General features: G+C 37.1%; 2 protein-coding genes and 1 long non-coding RNA gene across 4 annotated transcripts in view; 2 read left to right on the top strand and 1 right to left on the bottom strand.

Annotated features, from left to right (window-relative positions):
• The window catches only part of LOC134822809 (chitooligosaccharidolytic beta-N-acetylglucosaminidase-like), a gene marked incomplete in the record, with an annotated part of 941,725 nt that overhangs the window by 395,505 nt on the left and 523,670 nt on the right, over nt 1-22,550 (top strand).
• The window catches only part of LOC134823564 (uncharacterized), an 83,806-nt gene that overhangs the window by 34,167 nt on the left and 27,089 nt on the right, over nt 1-22,550 (top strand). The gene's annotated exons all lie outside the window — the stretch shown is intronic.
• LOC134822617 (ethanolaminephosphotransferase 1-like) overlaps nt 1-22,550 on the bottom strand; it is a 51,897-nt gene that overhangs the window by 26,922 nt on the left and 2,425 nt on the right. For both annotated transcript variants that reach the window (XM_063833746.1, XM_063833747.1), the window contains exons 3-4: nt 3,495-3,617; nt 215-311 (exon numbers count right to left, since the gene is read on the bottom strand). In XM_063833746.1, the coding sequence (XP_063689816.1) occupies nt 215-311; nt 3,495-3,617 (220 nt within the window). The remainder of the gene's footprint in view (nt 1-214; nt 312-3,494; nt 3,618-22,550) is intronic.

Raw genomic sequence — 22,550 nt, 5'->3', positions numbered from 1 at the left:
TATACAAAGTAACATACCTAAACAAAGTAACATACCTAAACAAAGTAACATACCTATACAAAGTAACATACCTAAACAAAGTAACATACCTAAACAAAGTAACATACCTAAACAAAGTAACATACCTAAACAAAGTAACATACCTAAACAAAGTAACATACCTAAACAAAGTAACATACCTAAACAAAGTAACATACCTAACAAAGTAACATACCTGTACGCCGAGCTTGTTTTCCGTCCATACCGTCCAGATGATGAGAAGCAGCGTGTAACACAGCAACAAGAAACCAAACCCACCGAGGTATATTAGCCTGTAATTATGTCACATGTTACAGTGTGTCACATGTTACAGTATGTGTAAAGAGTACTTCTTTTATACTTATTCTATAATTTAGTAGTATACACTAGTATGAGTACCACTGTGAACATGTGAATATGAGCATATATTACACCCATAGTACACATAGTATGGTAGGACACGTTTTTTTTTAAGTGTGGTGAGTTGCTGATTTCACCTTTTTCAAAGTAGAGTGCACAAAATGAGGAAAAACTCGCAATGCTTTTTAAAGTGCAAACATACATTTGTACATAGGATGAAGTGAAAATATTCAGCAGTTGTGATTTGAAAAAACGAAGTGCCAGGCTCAAGCAGAATATGACTTATGAGCAATTAAACTGAGTGCCAAAAATCAGCAAACCATTTTAACCTCCAATTGACTAATTCCATTGATTTTGCCATATTTTGCTAAAATATTGTTCACATAACACTAGTAGATTGGAGCGAGTAACTGTTTTCAGCATTTTAGTCATTATTAGCAATTCCAGTAAGTGACAGAATCCAGCAAAAAGTCATTTTTATATCTGAATACGACTACTCTATTGATGGTTCTTGTCAAAATATTAAAAAGATCAAGGCGTGACTGTGCTATTTTCTGGATAAGATAATGTTTGGTTGTGTCTTTAAACTTATTCTTACATGTCTATGTGCGAGCCATCAGCAAAAAGTCACACATGTATCAGCTTGAAATTTATCTTTTTTTAATTGATGAAATAAGTATCGAAATTTCAGTTCTCTTTTTCAGTCACCTTATTGACTTTTAGACTGAAGGTGCCATTAATCAGTTAAAAGACGGCTTGAACTCTGTACTGCTTACACTCAATTATGTCCCGAGTGCCCAAATTCAGCATATCAGTCATATAGATAAATGATGTAAAAAGACAAAAATTGTCCATTTCTTGATCCATGGGTGTACAAGTGTTAGTTTAAGCATCTATTTCGAAAAGTAATGTGTTCATAAAGGGGTCAAAAACAGATAATAATATTAGAGTACCACTAATCAGCTGTAGTGACTGCTGCAGCCAGCGTGGGAATTACCAACTATTGGAAGTCAATATCAGCATTATCAATCATCTCAAACCACCAAATTGTTTATGTTGCAGATATAAATCTTAGTTTAGTTACATCCTGAAAATTTGAAGAGCATATGTGTCCTGGAAATCAGTAAAAAGTGACTTATTTGACAGAAATAGTCATTCTTACTGCTAAATGGCACTCCTTTTAGTTCAGAATATTGTTTGAGAGAACGTTGTGCCTTTTTGTTTAATGTGGCACAATTTTGTTGCACTGTGTGTCATTATTCAGCTTAAAATGACTTATTTTTCTAGGCATATACCAATGGTAAATCACATAAAATTTGTGCTTTGTAAGCAGTGTTGTGATAACCTGCTATAACTAACTTAAAACTGGCACAATGAACTTCAAACATCAATAGTATGTCCCAAATTTCCATGATGAACATGATATTGTTGTCAGAAATCTACTTTATCGTGCCAATATTCAGCAAAAAGTCATTTCTATGAAGATTTTAAGCTAAAAATATTATTTATAAAATGACTTTTTGCTGAATTAGAACACACAATATCGTTAGATTTTGTAAAGAATCATCTTAATGAACCTGCTTATGCTGTCAGACATCAATTGTATAGTGCCAATATTCAGCAAAGAGTCATTTCTTTCTAATTTTTAATCGTGATGAATTTGACCTAAAAATGACTTTTTACTGAAAACTGACACACTCTTAAGTTGATTTTCGGACAGAATGCTGTTGAGCAGACTTAATCTCGACAGTATGATTGAAAAACGTTCTAATTTTTTGCTTTCTAGCTACTGCAATGTAAAAAAACTCAATTGTAATTTTGTGAGTGAATTTTTACTGAATACAGGCACACAATAGGTTTTTCCTAGGTTACATTATTACAGACCAACGTTTCTTGAAAGTTGTTACAGTTCATTCACAAGCTGATCGAAAGTATGGGCCTTGTACAACCCCTTCAACCAAACTAGAAATTTGACCAAACAAATGACTTTTTGCTTATTTTGAGCACAGTTCAAGTATTCCTACCCCAATCCAAATATTCTTTGAATAATTCTGAGACATAATCTGAATTTTGAACAGAAAAGTCGCAAAATTCAGTTTTTTACGGGCTTTTTAAACATAATAGTCCAAAATGCTGAAAACTGGCACTACCTTGGTACTATATTATGACATATTAACTAACTAATTGATTTTCCTTACAGGGGCAGTTAAGATTGAAGGCATTTCTGTGCAACACTTTCTAGTTACTAGTCATTTTACTTTCATTGTCAAAAGTGTCATGGCACTCAAAGTCATTTTCACCACACTTAAAAAAAAACGTGTCCGGTAGATATATTACACCCATGCGAACTTAAAGGTACATTTATCTTACAACTAAAGTGTCCAGTGTTGCCATGGTAACATGTTCACACCAGTGTTGCCATGGTAACATGTTCACACCAGTGTAGCCATGGTAACATGTCCACACCAGTGTAGCCATGGTAACATGTTCACACCAGTGTTACCATGGTAACATGTTCACACCAGTGTTGCCATGGTAACATGTTCACACCAGTGTTGCCATGGTAACATGTTCACACCAGTGTTTCCATGGTAACATGTTCACACCAGTGTTGCCATGGTAACATGTTCACACCAGTGTTGTCATGGTAACATGTTCACACCAGTGTTGCCATGGTAACATGTTCACACCAGTGTTGCCATGGTAACATGTCCACACCAGTGTTGCCATGGTAACATGTTCACACCAGTGTTGCCATGGTAACATGTCCACACCAGTGTTGCCATGGTAACATGTTCACACCAGTGTTGCCATGGTAACATGTTCACACCAGTGTTGCCATGGTAACATGTTCACATCAGTGTTGTCATGGTAACAAGTTCACACCAGTGTTGCCATGGTAACATGTTCACACCAGTGTTGCCATGGTAACATGTTCATACCAGTGTTGCCATGGTAACATGTTCACACCAGTGTTGCCATGGTAACATGTCCACACCAGTGTTGCCATGGTAACATGTTCACACCAGTGTTGCCATGGTAACATGGCAACACCAGTGTTGCCATGGTAACATGGTCACACCAGTGCCATGGTAACATGTTCACACAAATATTACCTGACTAGACTCGTTCTCAGCAGTAAAGGTCCAATCGTAGTGAGCTAGAAGACAGTAGTCAATTAGTAGACATATGTATCCAGCAAACGTCATCACGTTAGGAGCCACCCACGTCGGGAAAAACTGGGGTGTGTTGATATTACCTTATATGGTAGTATTGCCATGAGCAGGGTTGCCGGCATTTTTGAGAGTCATTTTTAAGGTTTTTTCACGTCTTCTAAGGCCCCTTTTGACCCATTTTTAAGGTCCAAAACAGTTAAATTCAAGGTTTTTTAAAGTCCACAGTGCGAAAGTTTGGACAAACGTAATGCAATAAAGGTGCAAATTTAAGGTTTTCCGATACAGAAATTGCAATCATATCTAAAGGGGGAAGGTATAATTTCAGAAAACCCCAATTAGATCTACAACAAGCTAGGTATAATTTCAGAAAAACCCAATTAGATCTACAACAAGCTAGGTATAATTTCAGAAAAACCCAATTAGATCTACACCGAGCTAGGTATAATTTCAGAAAAACCCAATTAGATCTACAACAAGCTAGGTATAATTTCAGAAAAACCCAATTAGATCTACAACAAGCTAGGTATAATTTCAGAAAAACCCAATTAGATCTACAACAAGCTAGGTATAATTTCAGAAAAACCCAATTAGATCTACAACAAGCTAGGTATAATTTCAGAAAAACCCAATTAGATCTACACCGAGCTAGGTATAATTTCAGAACATCCAATCAGATCTACACCGAGCTAGTTATAATTTCAGAAAATCTTATCAGGTCTACACAGAGCTAGGTATAATTTCAGAATATCCAATCAGATCTACACCGAGCTAGGTATAAATTCAGAAAATCTTATCAGATCTACATCAAGCTAGGTATAATTTCAAAAATTTTTACTAATCCGGAAAATCCATTTAGATCTAACATCAAGCTAGGTATAATTTAGGTATGGAACCTTAAAAAACCTTAAAAACCCGAAAATTTGCCCGTTTTCACGTCTTTTTTAAGGTTTTTTGCCCAAAATTGCCGTTTTTAAGGTTTTAAAGGTTTTTTAAGGTTTTTAAGGTCCCCTGGCAACCCTGGCCATGAGTGGTGTGTTAATATTACCTTATATAGTAGTATTGCAATGGTACTTATATTATATCGACCCTAGTCGAGGTATTCCCAATGTTGGGACAAGTTTAAAAAACACGACACAGTATGTAACTAAATCTAAAATTCAGAACGACATTTACAACGGACATCAACTTTAATTATTATATTATAAATCAAGAGGCTTGCATATAATGAACATATTGACACGGGTGCTATGTGACATTTCGAACATAATCCTGAATAGCATTTACAACTTTACAATACTTGAGGCACTTTACTTTTAATGGACTCATAGACTCACAGGTTTCAATACTCAATATTTTAAGTTATTGGAAATCATGACAACACCATTATTACACCCTTATACACATGACCTTATCAGACAATCGAGGAGATTTTGAAATCTGATGTTTCACTTACTACAAAGTGAAAGCTTAGAGCTGATGTTTCACTTACTACAAAGTGAAAGCTTAGAGCTGATGTTTCACTTACTACAAAGTGAAATCTTAGAGCTGATGTTTCACTTACTACAAAGTGAAAGCTTAGAGCTGATTGATCGATAGAACATGACGTCATTTTTGTGTGGTATTAGAATATTTAGCGGTGGCTTATAAATAACGACAAATGTACACTTCTAAAGTTATTATATCATCGTCCACAATATAATGCGAGTAATCATACACTGTTACCATGGTAACACTGATATTATCACAATATAATGCGAGTAATCATATTTATTTAAAGAATATTTCTAATGTTATCATACTATGATGTATGCAGCACTTAAGCAAATTAATCAGTGTCACTGTTTCCAATGCTTCAGAAACTAAGCAATGACAACAGTAAACTAAGGTAAAGTTGGAGGACACTTTGTTGCGGCGGTGTGTACCATAATATAGGTTATTTTATAATTAATTAACTAATTTAAATAACTTTTAAATTTATTTATTAATGACAGGAACATGAACTAGGAAAGTAAGTTTATCAGATCCAATTTGTATGAGCTTATCAGAACGCATCCTGCTGATGTAACTTATTATTGGACACATTTTATCCTCAAAACCAAAACCCCATCCGGTCGCCTCTGGGCAGGAGTTACCATGGTAACACTGGGCAGGAGTCCTAAATTCCTAGGCTAACGGAGTTCAGCATTAAAACTCCCCGCTTATCAAGGAATATTTAAAGAATACTTCTGATGTCATCATGCTATGATGAGTTCAGTTTGCTGCTACCGCGTTATAGTTAGCCTTTGCGTGTGTACTTGTACATTCCTATACAAGTACATTATGGAGGATGATCGTAAGGTGACCCAATCTCTGGACCAAATTCAAGGATTAGAGTATGATGAACAGACAAAATTGAAGGACAGTGTTACTAAGTGGTTTATTACGCTGGGAAAAGAACTGAAAATCGACGACAGAGATATTTGTGGAGATATGGACAGAGAAATATTTATGGCTCCAACTGTCTATAAAAAGCATCTGGCACTTCGGCTTGTGGAAGCAATAGACCTCGTTCAACGGCATGAATGCCAGATGGGTAAAATGGAGGAGATCATATATTTCTTGAAGACGGAAGCGTTAGAAGATAAGGATAAGTTGATCAGGCTGCAGGGCCAGCTGCTTGTGCAGAAGGACAAAGAACTAGAGTTGTTTAAGACGTCGGTTAAGAAGACAGTGCAAACAACGGTGGAGTCAGGGATTAAGAGCTACAGTGCAACTGTACAACAGAACAGTGCAATTAGTGGTACGGTCTGCAACAGTAACATCCTGAAGAAGGTGATGAAGAGTGTGGCTGCAGAGGAGGACAGGAGCAAGAACCTGATCGTGTTTGGGTTGAAAGAAGAAGAGGGAGAACAGCTTCCAGCGCTAGTAACCGCAGTTCTGGAGGAGATTGGGGAGAAACCTCACTTCGAAGCGACTAGAGTCGGCAGGAAGAGGCCAGGTAGTACGACTATCCGACCAGTAAAGATCACTGTCCCAAGCTCTACAGCGGTTCAACAGATTCTGACGAAAACAGGAAGACTGAGGCTAGTTGAGACCCACAAAAGTGTATGGATCTGTCCAGACAGATCTAGCGAAGAACGAGCAACGAGGAAACATCTGGTTACCGACCTGAAGAAGAAGAGGGTTGAACAGACTCATCTCGACCACTATATCCGGTACGGGAAAGTCTGTAGCCGTGATAAGAAACCACCGTGAAGCAGTTCATGTCTCTCGGACACTGATCAGTATTTGAATGAGTATTGTGTATCTTAATAGTTTTCGGACGTTATCTGTATTTGAGAGACAATTTTATAATTTATATACGAGCTATTTCTTGATTGTTTCACACTTCATATTTCATAATTTGTTTCACACTTCATATTTCATAATTTTATTACTAGGTGGAGGTGACGTTATTGAGACTTTGGGCGGCCATAAACCTCGTGTTTTAAAAGTTGTCCTCTGAACTTGTTTCACTGACCCACGCTTTATAGCATTTATACATTTCGGCCCATTTTATATGTTTGTTCGATTTGCTGTACATTTGTATATTTGCTATTTTGTAAAAGTTTCAAATCAATCAAATCATGTATGGAGCACTCAAGTAGATTTATCAGTGTCACTGTTTCCACTGCTTCAGATACTAAGCAATGACAACAGTAAACTAAGGTTAAGTTGGAGGACACTTTGTCATATATTGCTACCTCGATAGTATGCCAAGTATGGTGTTTCTGTTTGTACTGTTATTAACTTTGGTCGGAGTGGGTATGACACAAGATGTGGGAGCCAACACAGACAAGGCAGAGTATATTACTACAGAGCTTAGTATTTGCCCAGGGGGGCAACTTTTTTTGCCTCATTCCGCATATCCTAGCCTGTTAAACTGCAATGTAACTGCACGAAATAGAAATATAAAGTTTATCTGTGCACGGCCGCCCCAGGTGCCTACTAGACACCTGGCCACGCTAACTGGGAAAACAAATTAGAATACTTAATTGTGATCATGGAAAACCTGGAAGCCATTATCTTCCCCTGAGTGGTAGTGATTTAGTTGCAGTTTCACAACTAACTATTTTAATACAAATTCTGTTACGGGTATTTGTAGCCATTATCTCACATATCAAAGAGAATTCTTCAGTTAGTTGTGAAACTGCATGGTAAAATTATTTCGTATTATATCTGTAGTCACCACACTTAGATCAGGGATTTTCTATGTCTACTCATCAAAATATTGTTATCAGCTGATAACATAGGATAGTCGTGTATAATTTGACTTTTATCTCGCTAATAATCCTCTCCCGACCCAGCAAAATACATTTAAATAACTGTAAAAAAGTAGTACACAAAATACATAATAAATCCTAACCTCCTCATGACGAGGATAAAACAGTCTCATAGTCACGTGATAGTGCTGGATTAATGATTACTAGCAGGAACCCGTATAACCCTAAAGTGGTGTCAAGACTCAAGAGACTGAAATAATTATGACCTATTGAAATCGCGTTTTTGACACCACTTGGGGGTCCAAATTTTGGGCTCTAAAATCCCTATTCCTTGGCCAATTTTTTATTTTTTCATGCTGATTTGAAAAGCATGAAAGTATTTGACCCAGTCAAAAAGTTTCAATTGTATATCTTTTACGGTTTTTGCGGAAAGTCACATTCAAGTTGATGCCGTGGTGTCAGTAAAATGGCACGGATCCATCCATAAATATTACGTGCCTCAGAACTGTGTCAGTACTTGGGGGTGGTATAATTAGCCAGCATTTTGGCACTCGGTTGCGTGTTTATTTTTTCCTTGCCAATTTGACAATTTTTAACGCCGTCTTAGAAATCCTTAGTTTTAATACACGCTAAATAATACAATTTTACATTGTCTCCGTTAACAAGTTGTCTTTGTTGAAATTTATTTTGTAATGAAAGCGGGTAATTTACCTGCTTTCATTAAAAATAAATTTCACCCGCTGGGTAAATAATATTCTTTTTTAACGAAACATTCTTGTAATGATCAGGTTACATTCTGTCGAATATGCAAACGGACAACAAAACGCTATATGCTATCAGAGATGATGAGGAGCGGTCACTTTTTATATTGTGGAACTTTATAGTTTTTCTGTCGTCATTTATAGGGGACAGTATCATTTTGATAGCGACTATTAAATATAAAGCCATCAAACTCCATAAATTGGTATTAACAGTAATGCAACACATGGCTGTTTGCGACTTATTACAAACTGTATTCAGAGTGTTCCCTAGTACTCTGGCAATAATATCAGATCGTTGGGTTTCTGGAGAGTTGCTCTGTCATGTGCTTTATCATGTCGGCAGGGTTTGCACTGTAGTAACAGTGTTGCTGACATGTGCTATGACCACTCTGAAACTGATAACAGTGAAGTATCCTCTGAGAACTAGTGCCTGGTCTACACGGTTAGGACATAAAATCTGTTCTGCTGTGTGGCTCTTAGCGCTTGGTGGGTACACTCCAGCACTAGTAATGAACATGCTTTACATCAGAGACACAATCTACTTTACCTACATAACCTATACTTGTGACTATGACGTCTGGCTTACATGGTACTTTTTAATCGGTTATCCTGTGCTCAGTATTCTCTCCACCACGACACTCATTGTTACATCTGTTCTCCTCCTGATCGTGGCTAGTAGAGCTGCCTCCCGACACGGAGAAACACTGAGATGGGAGGGTGTGACCACGATACTGCTTACTGTCGGAGTGTTCTTTATATCTTACCTGCCATATATTGTGTGCGTGTTGACAGATATTTCGCTTGAAAACAGCACCACTTCCATTCGAGTAACGATTTTTCTCACTAACTTGAATATAATGGCTAACTTCTTTGTATACTCCCTTACTGTGCGAAGTTTTAGACATTTCCTAACAGTGAAGACATCCGAACTCCTTTCTTCAATGAGGCTGTTCATGCAAGGAGTTCGACAACTCCATCAAAGATATCAAAGACCAGTCGGGCAGAGACCATATCCAAGACCCGATCCAAGGCAAGATCCTTCAGAGGTGCAAGGTGATGATATCCTAACTCCTGCTGTAGAGCTACAAGGAACGCAGTTACAGGAAGATGAAATACAACAAAACTTCCCAGATATTGTGGATACGCCTGTTTAGTGTTCAATGAGACAGCTTCGTAATGTTTTATACGTGAAAATGAAACTGCATTACTTATTACATTAATTATGTATCATAGTATTAGTGTTCCATTAATTGTAGTTTTTGATAACTAATTGTTTTGTATCGATAAATGTAAATGTGTTGCTTTTATCCTAGAATGGTTATTAGATTAAATTAATTTAAATGTTAATTAAATCAAAATGTTGTGCGATATTATGTTGAAGAAAAATTTGATTTACTTTCATTAAAAATTAATTTGAAATCTTTCTAAGGTGACAAAATTTGTCTTTTATTTCGATTTCCGACATATTTTAACATATTTCAGCATTATATTCAACACATCTAACATAAACCTCAGGACGTGATAACAGAGAAATGTGACTTAGAACAGATAGTGTTCGTAGCTCTTATCGGTAAAGATGTGGTCGCTACAGCTGGGCGCGAGATACACGCTCTCGTTCATTTCTGTGGTATGTGTCGTGAATTTTATAGTCTTTCTTGTGGTGTTGTTCATGTCTGCAAAAAACCCTTAATACTTTAATATTTCAATTAGTATATATTTTATTAACCAGAAATGTTCATCAGGCTCATAAATAATGTTCCTATCCGTATATTACACATCTACATAATTATATTCAACTAACAGAGCAACTTAACTTTTCACAGACACGTTGGGAATAGAGGTACCAGAGAATGAGACAGGTCAGCTGGAACTGTTGGGAGTTAAACTCATCAGTAAACTTAACTCCTTCCAAGCTAGAGAAGTTACTCAGTACGAAGTGGGTGATCCACATTGGAAGAGTGACATTCAGTTCCTTCAGACAGGTACTTTGGGTGACGTCACCAAGTTTTTACCGCAGTATTTCTATTTCTTGCATACCTTTAACTCTTTGAGTCTTCGTTGATGATTAGGGACTGTCAATAAATAAATCATGTTTTCAAATATCAATTAATTACTGACCAATAAGAATCACATCAACTGAAACATTTTCATTATCTTGTAATTTTCAGTGCCCATAATCTCGCTGCTGTTCCGAGGAATCAACGCTTTCCAAATCATCAAACAGCTCCTCACCCGCTCCACCACGTGCACTCCCAGCATCAGATCACGTGACGATACGCCTGCACGTGGGCGTGGATCACGTGACCATTGCAGCAGTATCATGTCAGAGACACCAGAACATGCGTACAAGCTAGCCAGTCTGCTGTTCTTTGAGAAGGAACTGTACAGTGACGAGATCATGAGGCCTAAACAATTACATCTACCCCCAGAGGGTTCCGAAATCTCGTGGTTAAACTCGCGATAGCGAGGTGAGATTTTATATCAAATCGTCAAAATCTCGCAATAATTGAATATATACTTCGCGCACGGCAAAGTTGTTATACTTTAACCTCGTGATCTCACACCGCACTAAGTTCCGAATTTACAAAGTCTAAAGTAAATTTTTGTGTCGCTTAAAACATTTAAATTACATTTTTTCTATTTTCTCACACATTTTTTTGTTACTTTTTTTCTGTGTTTATTTTAAGATTTTGTGCGATGAGCCTGTCTCGCAATCTCACATGAATCTTGACCTGGGCTAACAGCTGTTACTGGGACTGTTCTCGCCGGGATGACTGTGGACGTGGACGACATGGACGATATTGCCCTTAAAACAGCGAGGATATTAAGTTTGGAGAACAAAGGATACTGTTTATAGTAAACATGATATATTTATGATTTTATCAATGACTTTTTGTGTTTTAGTGTTGAGACTTTAATCCTATTTGAAGACGAATTTGGTAATATCTATAAAAACAGTATTAAGTATAACGCAGTAAGAATATGATAATATTTCAATCTTAAACGTATGTTTAATATTCTAAAGCTTCACCAACATGTAAACACCATGATATCCCTGGTGCACCGAGAATAATCTACAAGAACCACAGTTTACCCTGTTTACCTACCAGTTTAATACTAGAACCCCAGTCTGCAAGTATAACAACCCGGTCCCAATTACTTTACACACGTTCAAAATGGCAATATCTTATAACCGTGAACTGATATAGTTAGGTACAAACCGGGTACCGTTTACTGATAAAAGTAACACGTAAACATGAGTGCCGGAGTGCGTCACAAAATGAAACGATTTTTCCAGTTCACATCCAAATTCGTAGTAAAGAGATTAACTTAATACTTTCACTGCTGATCTTTTAGATAGAACACATCTAATATCGGTGCTGATATAATGACCCATTTCCAGATCTGAGATGAGCATTGAGTATTCATTGTAAAAATACCTACAATTAATAATTATCGTACGTATAATTAATAATTATCACGGCACTACATTTGAACCTCAGAATATTTCTGATTTTGTTAAGTGATTTAAAAGAAATCGTGCAGAACCTTCTTACAACCTAGGTAGCTAGGTAATACCACCTAGGTACCTAGGTAACTAGCTACCTAGATAATACGAAAAAGTGTCGTTATGATACTATACAGGTGTCCCCGTTCTGATTGGGTACGCTAATTCTGGCAAATTCTTCAAACAGCTGCTTCAAAACGTCTTATCTGTAAGTCAGAAAATTATTATGTTTTTTTCAGTTGTGTGTAGTCAGTGTAGCTTACGTTGCAATTATCGAGCTCTCTTATCTTTTGTAAATTGCGATAAGTTCAGTTTGCTGCTACCGCGTAGTTAGCCTTTGCGTGTGTACTTGTACATTCCTATACAAGTACATTATGGAGGATGATCGTAAGGTGACCCAATCTCTGGACCAAATTCAAGGATTCGAGTATGATGAACAGACAAAATTGAAGGACAGTGTTACTAAGTGGTTCATTACGCTGGGAAAAGAACTGAAAATCGACGACAGAGATATTTGTGGAGATATGGACAGAGAAATATTTATGGCTCCAACTGTCTATAAAAAGCATCTGGCACTTCGGCTTGTGGAAGCAATAGACCTCGTTCAACGGCATGAATGCCAGATGGGTAAAATGGAGGAGATCATATATTTCTTGAAGACGGAAGCGTTAGAAGACAAGGATAAGTTGATCAGGCTGCAGGGCCAGCTGCTTGTGCAGAAGGACAAAGAACTAGAGTTGTTTAAGACGTCGGTTAAGAAGACAGTGCAAACAACGGTGGAGTCAGGGATAAAGAGCTACAGTGCAGCTGTACAACAGAACAGTGCAAGTGGTACGGTCTGCAACAGTAACATCCTGAAGAAGGTGATGAAGAGTGTGGCTGCAGAGGAGGACAGGAGCAAGAACCTGATCGTGTTTGGGTTGAAAGAAGAAGAGGGAGAACAGCTTCCAGCGCTAGTAACCGCAGTTCTGGAGGAGATTGGGGAGAAACCTCACTTCGAAGCGACTAGAGTCGGCAGGAAGAGGCCAGGTAGTACGACTATCCGACCAGTAAAGATCACTGTCCCAAGCCCTACAGCGGTTCAACAGATTCTGACGAAAACAGGAAGACTGAGGCTAGTTGAGACCCACAAAAATGTATGGATCTGTCCAGATAGATCTAGCGAAGAACGAGCAACGAGGAAACATCTGGTTACGGACCTGAAGAAGAAGAGGGTTGAACAGACTCATCTCGACCACTATATCCGGTACGGGAAAGTCTGTAGCCGTGATAAGAAACCACCGTGAAGCAATTCATGTCTCTCGGACACTGATCAGTATTTGAATGAGTATTGTGTATCTTAATAGTTCTCGGACGTTATCTGTATTTGAGAGACAATTTTATAATTTATATACGAGCTATTTCTTGATTGTTTCACACTTCATATTTCATAATTTGTTTCACACTTCATATTTCATAATTTTATTACTAGGTGGAGGTGACGTTATTGAGACTTTGGGCGGCCATAAACCTCGTGTTTTAAAAGTTGTCCTCTGAACTTGTTTCACTGACCCACGCTTTATAGCATTTATACATTTCGGCCCATTTTATATGTTTGTTCGATTTGCTGTACATTTGTATATTTGCTATTTTGTAAAAGTTTCAAATCAAATCAAATCATGTAACATATTATTATTACTCCAAGCTATCCCGGTAACACGACATCTGTCCGACAGCGACATCTGTCCGACAGCACTATTTTCGTGTGTTTAAAGTAATATCTCAAATTTGGCACATAGAAATTTATCCAAACTTGCACAAATTATTTGTCTTAAAGCTATCTTACTATCTAGAAAGTTTCAAGAAAATCGTATCGTTGGATCTCAAGATATATGCTTTGGAACCACTGAAAACCATCGAATTGGATATATTTTTGTGTTTAAGGTAATATCTTAAATTTGGCACATAGAAACTCGCTCAAACTTACACAGATTATTCGTGCTATAACCACCATACTTTATGGAATGTTTCAAGAAAATCGTACGGTAGGATCCGACATAAACTATTGTCCAAATAACCTATTTTCTGAGTCGGACAGATGTCGCTGTCGGACAGATGTCGGCCAATCAGCTATCCCTTCTCAAAGTAAGTATGTTGACTAATGTTGACTAATGTTGACTAATGTTGACTAATGTTGACTAATGTTGACTAATGTTGACTAATTGATCAAAGTTCACAAAAAGAAGCAGTCGTTATTTTCGCAGAGAATCACATGATCTCACAAATTGACAAATAGTCACGTTTTACGTATAATAGTTAAACTAACCTGAAGTGATATTCTGACAGTGGTTTTGCTTGACTACCGTTCAAATGTTTATTTTCCATTCTGTTCTAGCTATAGTGATGGTGAAATGTGCAGGTAAGACGCGCTGAAGTTACTTCTTAATACCCCTTCTATACTATACTGTATACTATACTGTATACTCTATACTATACTTCTACTGTACTTCTACTATACTATTACTGTACTATTGACACTGTCTTCAAATTTCAATTTCTTTCTTTTAATTTAGAATAGTTCGAGATACAAAATATAATACTAATAACACGAAGCAAATCGTATGTGGACTACAGTTTAACAGGTCTTACAATGCTATTATTTAAAACTCTTTCAGTAGGTACGTCATTTGAACTGGTTGACAGATTGGGCGAAACAGTAGCACACAGAGAAATAGGTCTGCTCCTTTATAATAACGGGACAGTATGTGATAGTAATAGGACTGTTGACCAAAATGCTGCCAATGCCATCTGCAAAGACATGGGATTCTCATCAGCAGATAAATGGGTTGCAAATGAAACAATGGAGTGGTTCCTGCAAAAAAGCTTTCGTAGCAGTCTGGAGAGGATTTCATGCCCAAACGAGTTTAGTTGGTCGTCATGCAGCTACGAAATAAAGTCCAGTAAATATTGTGCTGATCATGGTAAAGACGTGTTTCTAAGCTGCAACTGTCATCACCAATCTTCCTGTCCTAAAGGAAGGTACTACCGCGACCATTGCTTGTGTTTTCAGTGTCCTTCAAACACCTTTAAAGACACAGTTGACCTCCAAACATCTTGCAGTAGTTGCCCGGACTCCTCTACTTCTGATCCAGGCTCTGACCATTGTTCCTGTCCAGCTGGAATGTTCTGGAAGGAAGGAAGGTGTAACCCTTGTTCCAGTGGGTCTGTGAGTCAACGAGGTGCTCTAAAATGTGTGGAGTGTCCCCCAGGATCTACTGCACTCAATAACAGCACATCTTGTAGCTGTCCTCCAGGTAAAGGGTGGGAGTGGGAGGTAAGACCACGTGATGCCCATATAAGGAGCTGTCACTCAGAAGGTGGTTACTGTAGGATGTGTTCACCTGGATCTTACACTAACACACACGTGATATCTTGTGAGCTGTGTCCAAGATACGCTTCTTCAAGAGTGGGAGCGGAGTACTGTATCTGTCCGGCTGGAATGTTCTGGAACAAAACTACATGTCTCACCTGTAAGCAGGGATCTGTGAGTCAGGAGGGTGCACTTCAGTGTCAAGTTTGTCCTCTAGAATCAGTTGCTGACACAAACTACTCCTTCACAAACTACTCTTTCACAAACTACTCCTTCACAAACTACTCCTTCACAAACTACTCCTTCACAAACTACTCCTTCACAAACTACTCCTTCACAAACTACTCCTTCACAAACTACTCCTTCACAAACTACTCCTTCACAAACTACTCCTTCACAAACTACTCCTTCACAAACTACTCCTTCTGTAATTGTCCAAAAGGAAAGATTTGGAGTTGGGATTTATACGGGACAGGATCATGTGAGAGTATTGATACTCAAGGGCAAATAAAATTATCTGCTATTTATGTGGTTTTAGTGCTGCTGTTACTTGTTATCTTAGTTCTCAGTTCAATGCTGATCTTCCAGTACAGAAAACAGAAGAAAGAAAGGAAAACAGGAAAATGTGTGTACAACAGAGCAGAAACAGATTCTGTTCTACGATTAGTGATAGATGATTTTAATTAACAGCACATAGTGTACTGACAGTGTAGTGAAAAAGAGTTGATTTAAAAAAGAAAATGATCCAACTCATTAGCACCTAAAACACGATCTAAGAGCATGAGATTTAGACTGGCAGTAAATAAGTCGCCTGAATCATCCATGTTAACATGTTAAGACTATTTAAACTAAAATTATAGTATTTTTCTGACAGTTATTTATTTGTTACCGTGTGTCTTGTTATTAATCATATTATGTCCAGGTGAGAGGTATTCATAATTAACACTATTATATATATAACTAGAAAGCCCGTGGTCACAGGGAGGAAACTAATAGTATTCTTTGGTAGACAGTTTTTATCGCATCAAAAGATTCAAAACATATTCATCCCAACCGAAGATACAGCCGATTAAAATGTAGCTCGCACTAAACACAACGTAATTCGACAAACCCGATCAAAATGCCGGTCGCAAATCTTTGCACGTGCACGTGAGCTTTTGAACACCGTTACCATGGTTACTATGTAACTTCCTATTTCTCGCCTAATTTGCACGTGGGCGGTCGTACAGCAGAAATAATTCTTTGAATTATAATAGAGATATATATTATGCATATTATAAGTAGAAATTATTTCCGAATTATTTAAGTGTTATCTTATTTACCAACTGAACAGTGTATACACAGTGTACTTGTAATATACACATAATTCAGTTGCGAACTCATTTATCAACTGAGGTCAGTTTCAGATGATTTATCTTAATGTGCGTTTTCTTATTTTAACGACGAGATTAATTAATGTTATGTTAACTTTTTTTTAATTTGATTAGCTATATTCCAAATTTGACACTGAAGATAGCTGGCAGCCACATTCATATTTTTATGGCATGTTAAAGATTACTTTAATTGTTTTAATTTGATTCTTCTTCACGACCTCTTGAAGGAAAATTACCTTTTTACTGTGTAATTGTTGCCAATCGTTTTTACAAATAATTAAATTCGGAATATTCTACTGAATCTACACGCAACGGTTATTATCAATTATTATAGACTTTAATTCTACGACCTTTATATTTGCAATTTCCGTTTTAGCAGTTGGTTATGGCTTCAAAAATTAAAGTACCAGCCAACTTTGGTGTTGAACACATCAACTCTCCTGTACACGGAAATCTGCTTCTTAAGCTGAGAGATGGACAAGAGATCAGAACTAATTCCATGATCATGTCCTACAACAGTCCTGTTATAGACAAACTGACCACCAACCTGTTTCAGGTAAAAATATTAAGAGCAGGACTATACTTTTAGTAAAATTAGTGACTGTACAATAAAGTGCTTGCAATAAAATGTCTACTATAGGCGATGTTAAACTTATTTTTATTCTAATATAAAAACTTTAGTAATGACCTTGAAATTCGAGAGATGTCTGATGTAAAGAAAGTTCTACAAGCTCTACTCAATCAGAACAACACCTCTGAAGATAGATCAGTTATACGTACCAAAATCAATCGTATTCAAAATGACACTCGTAAGAGAATCAAGCTCCTTCAAGAAGAGCATGCAGACACTCTTGCTGAAGAGATAAACGAAACTGATAGTTCTAGAGCATACTTTGCAGCCACTCGCCAACTAGCAGGTATCAAACGTGCTCCAACCATAAGTGTGCATGATGAAAACTCTAACTTCATAGGTACAGACACTGGAAAAGCTGCTATACTAAAGAACCACTTTGAAGAGAAGTTCACTGCAAAACATACAGTTGAGCCTATTGACACTTTCTTTGATCAACCTAGTCCTCTCGCTGACCCTATTACTGCTATTGAAGTTGAGATAGCTGCTAAAGCTTTGAAGAATGGTAGAGCCACTGGGCCTGATGATATCCCATGTGAATTGATTAAGTATGCAAACAGAAGTGTATTTCAGAAATATGCAGACTGTATAAATACCGCATTTGAAACAAACACCACCATAACATCTATTGGAAAAGGCAACATTACTCCACTCCAAAAGCCTAAGAAACCACTTGGTCCAGCAGCAAACATCAGACCTCTCACCCTCTCAAACTGCTCCAGAAAATTACTGTCAATGATTACCCTAAAACGTATCCAAGGCAAGCTAGATCAGTACACCGGTCCTACACAAAGTGCTTACAAGAGAGGTAGAAGTTGTGGCGATATAATTTGGTCTCAACGTATGCTAACCTCAGTGGTACTTAGAAAGCATTGGAGCTACCACAGAATGAGTATAGACATGTCAAGTGCCTTTGACACCATCAGCAGAGAAACAGTACTCAATGTTCTTGAAGATGCTGGCTGTACTAGTGATGAAATTAGGATGGTACGGCTCCTACTATCAAACACAGTGTTGAAAGTAAAAGTCAATAATACTGTATCAATTGAGTTCCAAAGCACAACTGGAGCATTTCAAGGAGATGCACTATCAGGTAATCTATTTACTGTTGTTGAAGCCGCTGCACTTATTCACCTCAGATCTGTACTCTCCCAAGTATCATCAACACCTTACCCAGTGAATCATCCAATCCCTAATCCTCCTATCTCAGAAGAATTCATGCCACTCGAAACAGGATACTCTGATGATATTGACTTTAATAACACTGAACTTGCTCCACTCAAAGAAATGCTTCCTATCGCTAAAGATATATTCCAGCAGTGGGACCTTCATATCAATTCTTCCAAGACTGAATTTGTCCATTTTTATTTAGCAGATCCTAAACCCACTGTTAAACGCAAAGTGATTGTTGGAAAAGTGTATAGAGGTGATGAAGAGTGGCGCTCTAACAAAACTTTAGGATCGTTGATGTGCACTGTTAAGGATATCAAGAATCGAATATTCCTTGGTAATGTTGCCTTTAGTAAATTTCAGAAAGTTTGGATGAAGAGCAAGATTTCAGTCCAAAGGAAGATCAAAATCTACGAGGCACAAGTAGTCTCTATTCTACTCTACAACTGCAACTCCTGGGCTGCACCACTAGCTTCGTTGAATGAACTTGATATTGCTCATCGCAAACACCTCCGAAGAATCCTCAACATCAGATGGCCTACTGGGGTTATTTCTAATGAGGCACTCTATGCTCGTTGTTATGTCACTCCCTTGTCTGTGAGAGTCTCTAAGTTTCGATGGAGAATGTTACGACATATCTTAAGAGGACAGGAAGACTCACCAGCATACACCTCTATGTTATTTGCTATAAATTCTGATATTTTTATGGAAGGGAGACGGGGTAGACCATGTTTAAACTTATTAGATGTTATTAGAAAAGACTTGACTAGTAGAAATCTTGATATTAGACTTAAGAATTTGACTGATTTCGAAGACCTTAGATTTTTAGCTTTAGATAGGGAGGAGTGGAAGAAGTTAGAAGATGGTTGATGTTTTTGTTTTCTTTTTTATGCGTTTTGATATCTATAAGGTGCCTAGGATGCTCTTTTAAAGAGATATTTCGTACTTTGAAAGATTTACTACTACTATTCTAATAATTAATATCGGGCACATTTCAGTCGTTTATTGAGGTGGATGATTTTACAAAGCCTGCAGTTGACTGTTTTGTTGAAGCGATGTACTCTGGTGAAGTTGATAAACTGAAAAAAGACATCTTTGAAGAAGTAAACAAAATGGCACATGTATTCGATGTGTCCTGGTTGACTAAAAGGTGCCTGAAGTTTTACAAGGCAGAAGTACTAAAGTTTGAGAAGAACTCGTACGAAGAGATGTTGTTTGCTTGTGAGATTGCTAGCAGGGCTCATTATAATCTGAAAGACAGCAGATATGTCAGCTGCTTTGTAAAGAATGTTACTTTTGTTGGAAATAGAAAATGTGTCTTCTTACAAAGATACATGGCTGGTTTTGCTGAGCTACCCAAACATCGGATTGACATGTCCCTAGCTATTGTTGCAAATGATTTAAACATCAAAGGCAATTGCCTTATTACCTATGTTTCCTTAGCCCTAAAATCCAAAGGATTAGATAAGAATTCTCTGTACATTCTGAAAAAGCTGGATATCCAAAAGTTCCGCCATACATTTCCCTCTGAATTAAATGAGTTGACGGACTTTATTGTTGCTATCACCGGAGAATGTGAATGTGCTGAAGTGAAATCTTGTGTAGAGAATTTCATTGAAGGGAGGAGTACTGGAGAATCAAGTTGCTCTAAAGAAGAGCTAGAAGTTGATGAAAATACTGAAGATGTACAAGACAGCGATGGTGAGGATTGTAGAGATGTTGCTAATCAAACTGAGGAAATAGAATCAGGTAAATGATATAATATGTAATAGGTTAATTAAGGTATTATTACAATTTAAACTTTCACAATTCTTTATTCTTATGCGAAGTTAGTGACACGTTATCGGCTATTTACACGTCGTATCAATCAATTGTTCCATATTATACAATAATATTTAATATATTTCTAGGTTGGATACAGTGTGTTAGTAACATTTACTACACCCTGTCACCCTACGAACCAGTACAGATGATAACTAACACTACAGAGTCAGTGAATCATATGGCTGTGTGTTATACTCTATCTGGAGAAGGTGGGAGTAGTGTGAATTTTATTGGAATTTATAGATATGTTAAAACCGATCAGTGGAGTTATATTATTGAGGGATGTAATCCAAGCAATTACAATACACAGTTTCTAAACAATGTACCAGCTGCTAAACTCAAACACTGGATAATAACCAAAACTTCTACACACCTAAAGGTAGTGTGTAACAGAGTGACAGTTCTCAATTTCAACTTTGCTACTGAATACAAACCAGGTTGTGAGAATAGTCACCAGGTTTGGTTGAAAAGGTGCACGAGTATAACACTTGCTAATTTAAATAATGATGACTCACTTGTTTTAAATACTGTCGGTTAGTTTATGTAAATTAGGCAGATCTGACCTCTAAACTATAATTAGTGGAAATTCTTTCCGAATTATTTAAGTGTTATCTTATTTACCAACTGAACAGTGTACTTGTAATATACACATAATTCAGTTGTGAACTCATTTATCAACTGAGGTCAGTTTCAGATCATTTATCTCAATGTAATTGTTTTAAACAACAAGATAAATTAATATCATTCCTTTTTTAAGAAATATCTCAAATTTTGAACTGTAAAAAGCTGGCAGCCACTTTGATATTGAGTATTGTTATGGCATGCTAAAGATTATTTCTATTGTTTTGATTTGATTCTTCCTCACGACTTTTTGAATGAATAACACCTTTTTACTGTTTGATTGTCACCAATTGTTTTTATACATATTATTAAATTAGAAATGTTCTACACGCTACAGTTATCAATTATAGACTTTAATTCTACGAGCTTTAAATTTGCAATTTACGTTTTAGCAGTTGGTTATGGCTTCAAAAATTAAAGTACCTGCCAACTTTGGTGTAGAACACATCAACTCTCCTGTACACGGAAATCTGCTTCTTAAGCTGAGAGATGGACAAGAGATTAGAACTAATTCCATGATCATGTCCTACAACAGTCCTGTTATAGACAAACTGATCACCAACCTGTTTCAGGTAAAATATTAAGAGCAGGACGATAATTTTAGTAAAATTAGTGACTGTACAATTAAGTGCTTGCAATAAAATGTCTACTCCAGGCGATGTTAAACTTATTGTTATTCTAATAAGTAATATCTGACACATTTCAGTCATCTATTGAGGTGGATGATTTCACAAAGCCAGCAGTTGACTGTTTTGTTGAAGCGATGTACTCTGGTGAAGTTGATAAACTGGAGAAAGACAACTTTGAGGAAGTAAACAAAATGGCACATGTATTCGATGTGCCCTGGTTGACTAAGAGGTGCCTGAAGTTTTACAAAGCAGAAGTACTAAAGTTTGAGAACAACTCGTACGAAGAAATGTTATTTGCTTGTGAGATTGCTAGCAGGGCTCATTATAATCTGAAAGACAGCAGATACGTCAGCTGCTTCGTAAAGAATGTTACTTTCAGTGGAAATAGAAAATTTGTCTTCTTACAAAGATACATGGCTGGTTTTTCTGAGCTACCCAAACGTCGGATTGACATGTCCCTAGCTATTGCTGCCAATGATTTAAACATCATAGGCAATTGCCTTATTACCTATGTTTCCTTAGCCTTAAAATGCAAGGGATTAGATGAGAATTCTCTGTACATTCTGAAACAGCTGGATGTCCAAAAGTTCCGCCGTACATTTCCCTCTGAATTGGATGAGTTGACAGACTTCATTGCTGCTATCACCGGAGATTGTGAATGTGCTGAAGTGAAATCTTGTGTAGAGAATCTTATTGAAGGGAGGAATAGTAGCTCTAAAGAAGAGCTAGAAGTTGATGAAAATACTGAAGATGTACAAGACAGTGATGGTGAGGATTGTAAAGATGTTACTAATCAAACTGAGGAAATAGAATCAGGTAAATGATATAATATGTAATAGGTTAATTAAGGTTTTTTTACAATTTAAACTTTCACAATTCTTTATTCTTA

Source organism: Bolinopsis microptera, chromosome 11, assembly GCF_026151205.1.
Source record: "Bolinopsis microptera isolate Bmic1 chromosome 11, MBARI_Bmic_1.0, whole genome shotgun sequence".
Taxonomy (NCBI): domain Eukaryota; kingdom Metazoa; phylum Ctenophora; class Tentaculata; order Lobata; family Bolinopsidae; genus Bolinopsis; species Bolinopsis microptera.
The sequence above is the reverse complement of the archived record's forward strand: the minus strand, read 5'-3'. Positions and strand labels throughout refer to the sequence as shown.